At 39.4% G+C, this 10858-nt stretch overlaps 1 protein-coding gene across 6 annotated transcripts in view; it reads right to left on the bottom strand.

Moving 5' to 3' along the window:
- Positions 1–1721: 1721 nt before the first annotated feature.
- Positions 1722–10858, bottom strand: part of LOC106073243 (adenomatous polyposis coli homolog) — a 59954-nt gene continuing 50817 nt past the window's right edge. For all 6 annotated transcript variants that reach the window (XM_056017106.1, XM_056017107.1, XM_056017105.1 and 3 more), the window contains one exon: positions 1722–10718. In XM_056017106.1, coding sequence (XP_055873081.1) covers positions 4377–10718 — 6342 coding nt within the window. In that variant the 3' untranslated portion in view covers positions 1722–4376. The remainder of the gene's footprint in view (positions 10719–10858) is intronic.

Below are 10858 nucleotides of genomic sequence, written 5' to 3'. Positions count from 1 at the left end.
TTTTTAATTTTTATAAATGCTTTTTTATTGTTAGTCCAGATCTATTACAAATGTAATGACATGGCAGAGTTACATCGTAATGTATTTTAAAAAGTATTTCTTCTGTTTTATGAATATCACCATAAGAAATGGTTGCTATATTATCTCTGAGCGTATGTGTCGCCCGACTAAGTACATAACCCTTTTATGGCTATTGCCCAGAGCAGGGCGGGACAATTCCTAACAAACCTTTACTCAGTGTGAGCGGCGCCTTCGACACGGAGGTCACGGTGTGAGACACTGTGCCCCTGCTGCTGGGAAGAAGAGGAAATAATGTTTTACCGCCTTCCACCCCCCCCCCACCCCCGATTCAAAACTTTGATGGGAAACCAATTACTCTTCATCCTAAGCATTCAGTGCATCCTACAAGTTTGTATCCACAACTAGTCGAGGGGGGGGGGAGGGGGGTTTACGAGCCTTTAAAAAAAAAAACGCAAAGGAATATGGGGAAGTTTGTCGTATGTGCTCGACCCTTGGTTCTCACACAAAACGTATTGCCATACGAGCCATCGGTAATAGGGAAATGTTTGGATCTTTGTTCAGACAGGCAGATAGAGGTAAGCTTCCTTAGGCCTAGAGTTCCAGAGTCTTAGACTCCACTCATAGGACAAGCTTCCTTAGGCCTAGAGTTCCAGAGTCTTAGACTCCACTCTTAGGACAAGCTTCCTTAGGCCTAGAGTTCCAGAGTCTTAGACTCCACTCATAGGACAAGCTTCCTTAGGCCTAGAGTTCCAGAGTCTTAGACTCCACTCTTAGGACAAGCTTCCATAGGCATAGAGCTCCAAAGTCTTAGACTCCACTCTTAGGACAAGCTTCCATATGCCTAGAGTTCCAGAGTCTTAGACTCCACTCTTAGGACAAGCTTCCATAGGCCTAGAGTTCCAAAGTCTTAGACTCCACTCTTAGGACAAGCTTCCATAGGCCTAGAGCTCCAGAGTCTTAGACTCTACTCTTAGGACAATTACGAAGACGTCCTCAGTCAAACATTTAATTGATCCAGGCCTCATTTAAATGCAGATTCCATAACATAGGCTGATCAATAATTAGCAGATGGAAACTTAGTTAATCATTTTTTGTTTTATGGCTTGCCTCTAGCGCTGTATTACAAAAAGTGAATGCTATGTGATGGCTAAGCCATTCCTATACGAAACAATAATCAGCCAAGCATTGAAGTTACCGCTGCATAAAAAGATCTCATTTCTATGTGTGTGTGTGGCTATGAATGGCTTGTGACATGAAATAATGTGAAATATGTTTAGCTTGACAAGATACTTTCTAATTCATCACAAAGTCAAAATAAAGGAACCAAATTGTCACGAGGACTGAACATAATTTAACAAGCAAGATGTGTCTGGATTGTGCTTGTAGTCAAGAAGATTTGCTTTTCTTAAATCTTTATTTTCTGTTCATAATAGATTTATATGGAAAAAAAAAATATAAGTAATCACAACGTTGTTTCAGTCCGTTGTATTTAATAAGACTAACTATACAACTAGCTCGCACAGTGTGTTCACACAACAACTTGTTTCTATCTTTACCTGCTACAAGGGAGATAACATGTTATAAAATTACAGTGATCAGGAGGCCAACATCTGATTGCTCTGCTGCATGGATTGTGTTCAAGACACGAATCAGTTCACCAGACTTCAAGTGACACACACACACACACACAATGACAAGCGTTTGTTAATAAAGTGTTTTATTTCATGAGACAATCTGTACAGTACAAACAAACATAGAAAACAACGTACACAAATGATTTGTACAAAGAGACATAACTCTTAGCTACAAACATTAGGGCTGCAGGATTAATGCGAAGCAATGTCAGGGCTGGTTGTTGAAGAGTAGATTCCATTAAGTAGAAATTGTTATTGCACTTTTAAACCAAAACTAGAGGTACAAACCCAAAGTACACAAGGAAAGCAGGTCTACTAGACACAAGTTCAATACAAAAAGACTAGCGTCATAGTACAGGCATAGAAGCAAGCATACAAAGTTGATGTATTTTCCTACAAGATCCAAAGATAACTAGTTGAACATGATGGTGTTAGGTAACTAAGTTCGGCACAAAATAATCAACTTATTCCTTGAGTACACATGTATGTACATAAAGCTAAGGTTGAGAGTGATTCTCTTTTTAAGTATTTATTCAACATTATCAATACCTAACTTGAACCTTGCAATCATTTTGACACTTAGGAAATGGAACTTGTCACTGACTTTATAAAAAGGAAACATTATCCTAGGCATGGAAATGGAACTTGTCACTGACTTTTGGGTGATTAGGACATGTCGTTCTATGACATAAAAATGGGTAACTCTCACCTAGGCCCATACAAAATCAACTCTATTGAACTTCAAGCACACAAGAACAAAAATACCGGGAGATAAATAGCACAACCTAGATTTAAAAAAAAACATAGGACACATTATTATAGACTGCTAGCATTTATCAAATCAGATCCCTAACCATTAAATGTGCATCAAAAGCCAAATAACAAATTCATAAATAGCTTTCATCTTTTCTATAAAAACAATATTTGTATATATATTTAATATATTAGAATAAATATATTCAAATCAAATTGGACATTTTGACAATTTATTTTTTAAAAATTATTTACATTTTGTGTATATTTTAAAATAAAAAATAATCAAAAAGATAAAGTTTTTGTTTGTGTAAATTGTGTTAAGAAACAAGAAAATAAAAGATTTGATCCATATCTTAATGATTTGATCCATTGCTTTCAAATGATGAAATTCAGAATAGAACTCTGTGGACTACACAAATCATTGTTGGCACACAATAAGCTCTAGGTTTGGATTCTAGGAATAATGGAAATTATTTTCACTTTTTGTGCTTTTTAACATATGCTTGCAATAAAAAATAAATGAAAAAGAAATATTAAAAAATGAATTAAATGTGTAGACAGAACTCTCAAAAGAATATAGGCCTGGCCTATTTATCTATGTCTGCAGAACTTCAGTACAAAATAAAAACACAACCTACCCATTAATGACAATAGCTAACAAAATTGTTTCAAAGGGAGACAATGTGTAAGTTACAACCAAAAATACATAATGAAGTTTGTACAGCAGTGCCTTAGAAAGCAAAATATTGCAATAGGTAAAATACTGTACACAAAACATAAACTCATTGCTAGACTCATGACATCAGCATAGATGTGTCAATAACTTTGTGAAAATATGAACAAATAAAAGCAAACACTTCACAAAAACCTAAAAACTAAGAGAAACTGACATTTACATAGATGTGTCACATTGCATACCAATGCCACATGCACAGTCAGCCTATCAAATCAACAGTTGTTTTCAATAAATGCATAGATGGTGAGTGATGCTAACCTCAGTTGTGGGATCTATGAAACTGATCATGACTCCAACAGATTGGTCACAGGACATAAGGGATATTCAAGACATATATACATAGTACACTATTCAATACTCACATATGAAATGATCTAACCCTTAGGGTGGCGAAGATGTTATTAGGAGGATGGCAATGGAAAGTTTAGCACACTTACAAAAGTTTGTCATTAACTCAGAACTGAGTCAGTCAAATGGGGGAGGGGAGGTGTAGAGTAGACAAGGGTGTTAATACAGCAGCAGCACCACACAGCAGGCACTAAATGCTATGGCTAATATTAGACTAGCTACCTTTGTATGAATGGACAAGTACACAGGATGACCAGTTTACAAAAATGACCTAGTCAACAACATACAAAGTCAATTTTGAAATACAGCTTATGATACAAAATAAAATGTTCAGCTGCAACATGCATATCTTTCTAGTTGGGTCACTTCCCAGTCAACAGTAACCAAAAAAAAAGTATAACTTATGCTGAACTTTGAAATAGTGCAAACACTGGCCTGTAGGGAGTAGAAACACCACTTAAATCCCACCAGTTTAAAACTAATGGCAATATAAATACAAACAGAAAAATCTATGTTTTTCTACTCCCCACATTATGGAGTCGAAAGAAAGTGAGAATTCTTTCCTTTCAAAAAGAATTTGACCAGTGTGCCAACTATTTCTAGGTCCAACATTTTTTTTTTGGCTTGACATTTTTGTTCATAACAAAATCAAACATTGAGACAAATCTAAATCCAAACAGGAGATAAAAATTTACAAATAAAAAAAAAAGATTTGTGTTACTCTATGTGAACTGATGAGCTTATATGAAGAAATGTCATTCAATAAATAGATTGTGACCTAATGCCAGCTATCCACAAATGAAATACCACTACAAAGATAAATGTTTTCATGTTAATAGATTCATTCTATTCTTAGTGGATTCAATGTGCATATGACAGGTCTAGACTGTAGTCACCATACAAGCTGCCAATAGTTCTGCATCACTCTTGCTGTCATCTTTACCTGTTGAAAGATTTCTCTGTCGTCTTCTTGCCAACAACATTTCTGTTTTTGTCAAGTGTTTTCCAGGATTAGAGGACAGACTATCACTGTCCCTGTTCTCACCCAGGTGGTCATCAGAACACTGCTGGCTGGTTGACACTGGCATGGAGGAGAGAATCTCTGCTACCAAGCCACTGGCATTACCATTTGGCAAAGTGGATGGAGGATTATAATTAAAAGGGGCCACAATGGCAGATGGGCTTACTTTGTGTTCAGTACGTAATTGTCCTGGTTTTGGTGTAATGGAAGTTGATGTCCCTTGGTGACAGATCAATTTATCATCCATATCACACATTGTTGAGGGTTCAATCTTAATGTTAGCACTAAAAAAATCATAGTCCTTTTTATCTTTGTGATTTTTCTTTTCTTTGTGGCTACATTTTTTACCCTTGCTTAGTTCTTTATCAGCAGATTTAGACTTAGGAAGTTCATTGTTCTTCTTGGATTCCTTATCCTTGTGTCTGCTGGAACTGAAAAGTCGTTTGAGTCCTTGAGCTACTTTGGACTTAGTTTTTCCTTTCTCCTCCTGTTTGTTTTTCTTGTCATTTTTGGATGTTGTTGTGTCACTCATACTCATGTCACTGATGAAACTGCTGTCAGTCACTGAAGTTTTCTGTTTGAACCCAAGGCTCTGGTTAAATCCTATGGAATCATTAAAAGAACACATTGACTTGCAAGTCTCGTCAGCATTGGGTAACTCCAAGTTAGAGATACTTGGGTCTCTCCTTTTCTTTCTGAATGTGCTGGAGTCTATATGAGTGCTAGAGTCACAACTTTGATCAAGAGAGTCAGCTGACTCTGAGTGGTCATTGGTTGTTTGATGATTAAGCATGGAGTCATCAAAGACATTGCTCTCTAGACTGTCATTTGTGTCATACAGGTTTTGGTCATCCTCATGGTCATCATACAGCTCAAACACTTCCCCCCTCCTCACACCACTCTCTGGAGATTCATAGCTTGTTTGTTTCTGTTTGGTCAACTTGGAGACATCAGCAGCTTTCTTGACACTGGGCTGGCTTGGTTTAGGACTCAGCTTACTACTTTTAGCTACCTTCACATCAGAAGCAATCTTTTCATAAGTTGCACTTTTACAGAGGCCATCAGAAGAAGACTTGGATACTGTAAGGCTGGAGGATGCTGGTAGAGTTGCTGCCTTTGCCTTAAACCCAGAGGGTGGAAGACTGCTAGGTTTGGTGCTACTAGGAGATGTAGACACTGGAAGTTTGGACAAAGATGATGCAGAAGATGAAGGGCTTTCTCTTGAAGGTGATCTTTCAAGGCTGCCGTCTCTTTTCCACAATGTTGCTATCTTGCTAGGCACTTGTTTCTTGTTGGAAACACCAGGCGGTGTTCGTTTATTGCATTCTGTATTAAGTGATGAGTTTGATCCATCTAAAGCTTTTGTAGGAATACCAGATGTAGATGAATGGGAAGATCTGCGACTGTTACCAGAACTAACTGGGGTCAAAGGTCGATTAGGTGCTTTCAAACTATCACTGGATCTATTAACAATGGTGGCTTTCGTATCATTGCTCAAACTTCTAGCAAACCCTTTAACAGTGCCAACATTGGCAGGGCTACTACTATTTTTGGTAATTGCTGATTTCTTTTCACTAGCAGTTTGGCTTAGAGAATTCCCACTGACTGATCTTGAAGCACTGGTTGCTGCTATTTTATTTGTTTGGTTTGGGGACACATTAGCCAATGCTTTATTTCCTTGGCTTAAAGTAGGTAATTTGGATTGGTTCAGACCATTATTACAGCTGACAGATGCTTTGGCAATAGTTGGTATAGAACTTGGGGATTTGTTGGGTGTTTTTAAGGCACATTTTACAGCAGGAGCTTCTTTACAATTCATCTGAACCGGTTTATCTTGCGCATTTTCTTCTATATAGTCAGAAGAGTTGAATGTTTTGTTCCAAGAATCACTAGTCAGGCCGTTGGACAGTCTATTTCCTGAGTCACCTGATGTAATATTCAAGGACTCTGTTCTCTGTTTATTTTCTTTATTTTCGGAGCTCAGTGTCTGATTGACAGTGTTAGAAAAAGAGCCACCTCCAGTGTTCACAAGCAGCTTGGTAGGAGGCGTTGTGGGCTTCACAACATTGGTATTTTTTGTAGCTGTGCTTGATGGAGGGGAACTGGAGCTCTTAGTTACAACTGGTTTAGTCATGCTGGAACGACCAGCTGGAGAGTTGCCTTGAGCTGCCCTTGGGTTAGATTGTTTACCATTTATGGTGACCTTTCCAGGGGCAGGACCAGCAGACCTTGACCTTGGACTGGTTTTCTTCTGCAGTTCCTTTTTGGGGTTACTATTGTTAATCTGAGAATTCTGCCCTGGCTGCCTAGTTCTTGGAGACACCTGAGCAACCACTGGTTGCTTAGGTGGTGTCTTTTTATTGGCTTGAACACTGGCGCTTTTCTGTGGCAGAACAATTTTAGTGTTTTGTGAAACAGAGCCAGGTTTTACTTTGGCATTGTTTGATTTACCTGGGTACAGGGGCTTCCTTCTTCCTCGTATTCCTTTAGCATCCTCTGCACAGTCTTCTTGTGGCAACCTCTGGACATGAGCCAAGTTCATTCCTGGCTTAACTATCTTTGGGCCACTTTTTGATGACCCATGGCTTTTGTTCTCAGCTAGTGTGGCAGAGGAAAAGTCAGAATTTTTGTCTGACCAAGTGGTGGAGATCTCAGAGTTTGTGTCTGAGGCATAGTCATTAGATACCAGGGATATAGTTTCATTCTCAATAAACAGATCTTCATCCACTGTGCTTCCACTCATTTTTGTAGTCTGAATCTCAGACATTATCAGGTGAACATTTTCTGCCAATAGCCTTTCTTCCTCTTCTAATGAAATGTTCCCATCATACACTTCATCATAGTCAGGGTCTTCATCCTCATCAATAAAAAAATGCACATCACTATTTAGTTCACTAGTGTTTTCTGCTTTAATTGTGACATTGCCAGCCTCACTGTCATCATAATCTACCTTTAATGTCTGGTTCACAGACTCCTCATCAGCAGTCAGTTCAACAACACTGTGATCATTAAACACAGCTGTATCAATGTCCACATCATCACGCAGTGCTAAGAGGCCTCCCATGTTGTCATTGGAGATCTCACGAACTTTAGCAGCAAAGTCACTTATTTCTTTACTAGTCTTCATTGGATTAGTCTGGCTGCCTAACTGTCTGTCATGAAGAACATACTGAAAAGATTCCAGAGAGCCTTGATACATATGCTGAGCTGTATGACAATTGGCTTTGGCTAGTTTGTTACTAATCTCTTTCTGAGCTTTTAGATAATTATCATTGTCCTGAGAATGGGATCTAAAGTGGCTCCTAACATTAGTGTTTTCACCCTGTGAATGGTGACGCTGCCTGCGCCAGTTGCAGTAGCGAGACTGTCGAGATGATGGTGTAGCCTGAAGGTCAAGGTCCAGCTCTGTGGTGTCTGAACAAGACCTTGTCATCAAGTTCTCATAACTACTCTGGTCATGAGACAGAGATCCCTGAGAACCATTGTCACTGCCACTGTGGTAGCCATTGGACAGTCCTGTGGTCATCTCAAGTGAGGCACTCTTTGTGAGTCCACCATTCATCACAATGTTGCCCCCAGCTTTAGGGACAAAGAACTTGCCCCTAGAGTGTCTTTTAGTTTTGTCCTCTCCTCTAGAATGCCTAGACTTAGGCATCACTGAGTTGATACACTGTTCTAACAGGGCCTGTTCAGATGGAGTCGGATCACAGTCTGCTAACTCATCGTTTAAGGAATCATTAAATTCATTCTGCTTCATTTCTAACTTCATTTTAATTCCAGTAGAACTATTTTGATTTGTTGCTGGCACATAGGGCTGTTCTGGCTTATCTAAACTTGTGATGGAACTCAGGGATGAGTTCCTTGAAAAACAAACTGGTGTATCCTCAACAACAAATTTGATTGGTCGGTCGACTTTATCCCCAGCCACACTACTGTCTTCACTGGACTGTCCAATGACATGACGCTCCTTGGGTATGGAAGATGAGCTGTCACTTTCATCTCTCTCATTTGAGCGGTTTCTGTCTTTGTGTGGGCTGGCACTGAGACCACTAGCAGTTCCTCTGCCATCATCCTCACCACCTAGTGAACTCAATGAGTCATTCCTGGAAAATGTGACAGGTGTACCCTCATCCTGGTACACATGAAGAACATCACTAGAAGTAGGAGAAAAAGCCATATTGTAATTAGGATAGCCTTGTACATTTGGTTTGGCTGAATACTTGGTCCCATTTTGTGAAACAGATGTTAGCTGTGGAGTATACTTCTGAGTTGCTGTTTGCTTTACATATTTACTTTTGCTCGAGACACTGGCAGAGCCTTCCACCGAATCTATTGTTATATCACTTAGTGTTAGGGTTGAATTTTTTGAAGATCCCTCATGATGAAATACTTTAACAGTATCAGTTGGGATAAAATCATGGAACAATCCAACCACACCAACATTGGAAGTACGAGGAACAAATGCAGACATTTTAGAGTCTCTGGCTATATCACTTACTTCACTAGAATGATATTTCCTGCCTTCATTAGTCCCTTCTTCCCCAGACTTTCTTCCAGATTTACTTTTGGGCCGGGCAGATTCAATGGCTTGAGACAAAAGGAGCTCATCACTCTCCTCACAGACTGAGCTGTTGTCACTCTTGGCATCATCAGGGACAGATTTGTTGGAGGAAGATGATGATTTTTTGGGTGATGGACTGGAGCTCTGAGTTAACACACTTAAATCACTTAAGGAAGTGGCAGCTGAAAAGTTTAAGGGAGTCCCCTCTGTAGCATAAGACCTGATGCAGTCTTCATGGGTATCCACATACTGGTTCAAGTTCTGAGTGTGTGGTAAGAAAGAGTCACACACATTCTTGGTAGCAGCTTTCTTTGGAGACATCAGTTGAGCTGCTCTGTTGAGTGCAGGAGTTAAGTTTTTACTAACAGAAGATTTGACACTGGCAGCTGTGTGAGCTGTGGATGGCACCATGAAGTTAGCAGTTGAGGATCCTGAAGCTATGGCAGAAGTCGCAGCATCTGTTGAAAGTTTGAAAGTTGGAGTTTTAATTGGAGTTTTGGCAGGCTCAGATTTTAAAGGAATTTTAGCATTCTTTGGATTGACTCCAGACCTTAATAGTTTGCTGCTAGTAGGGGTAGAGCTTTGCTGGGTTGGTGTGATGACCTTAGAATGTTCAGCTGAAGGAGTTGACAGCTTTGGTATAGCTGAAGCCTTGGTTGGAATGGCTGATTTTTTTCTTACATTGTTTTCTACAGTTGCTCGTCTCATCTTTCTAGCAGATGATGAGGCAGACGGTGTTGGCATTCCAGAACTAATGCACTGTGCTAAAATGTCCTCCTCCCCTTCAGAGACTTCAGACATGGAAGAATCTCTGTCTTCCTGCTTCAGTTGCTCTGTGGCTGGAGACCAGGGCTTATTGACAGCTACAGTGGCTGTTTTGGGAGCTGAGGCCATTTTAGTCACTATCTCTGCACCACTTTCTGTTTCCTGGACCTTAGTTAAGTTAGGTTCTTGGGCCTGTGTTGATGCTTGAGTTTTTGTTGCTATTGACTGTTCTTTTGCTGGAATTTCAAACATTTTGGGGGCTGGGTTTAATCCAAGATAAGAAGCAGGTATTTCAAGTTTCCCGCTCACTGCTACCTCAGATTCATTGGCATGCTCTACTAGAGTTGGCAATGTCTTGGCTCTATTTGTAACATTATTTGGAAATACACTTGGAGGTGCAATATTTTTCTGAAAAGTACTAAATGTAATGGGTGGGGTTTCCTGGGAATATGCAGAAAAATTGACAGGTTGATCTTCCTCAAAATCAGCAAATGTATTCAATAAAGGCAAGTTTTTCTCAGCATTTCTGATTGCAAAGTTTATGGGTTTATCTTCTTCATCAAAGCTGGTAAAATTCAAATAGGGTTCAGGTTTGAACAGATTTACTGGTTTACTAAAATCCAATATTTGCTTGGCTGCTGCCAGAGACTTGGGTCCCAATCCAAAATCTTTAAACCTTCGGGTTGGTGAGTGTGTCCTCCTGGGACTGGAAGGCATTGACTCTGAAGGTGAGTCTGGGATGTCACTGGGAGAGACAACCTCACTAGCCCTGCGACTGTATTCACTAATGACTGAGCTGTGTACTGACTGAGTGTCAAAACTGCTCAAAGATTCTGGAGAGCTACTTCGACTGAACATTAATGGAGTTTCCTCAACCTGAACAAGCAAAAATAAAGTGTATTAATAAATTGGTATTAACCATTGTTTAATACCTAAAAAACCAATAACATCAGATCTATAATACATTTTGACAGATTACATACAAAATATTAATGTCATATATTAAGACTTCTTGC

This window comes from Biomphalaria glabrata, chromosome 18, assembly GCF_947242115.1.
Source record: "Biomphalaria glabrata chromosome 18, xgBioGlab47.1, whole genome shotgun sequence".
NCBI classification, from domain to species: Eukaryota; Metazoa; Mollusca; class Gastropoda; family Planorbidae; genus Biomphalaria; species Biomphalaria glabrata.
Note: the sequence above shows the minus strand (reverse complement) of the source record. Positions and strands in the feature narration are given on the sequence as shown.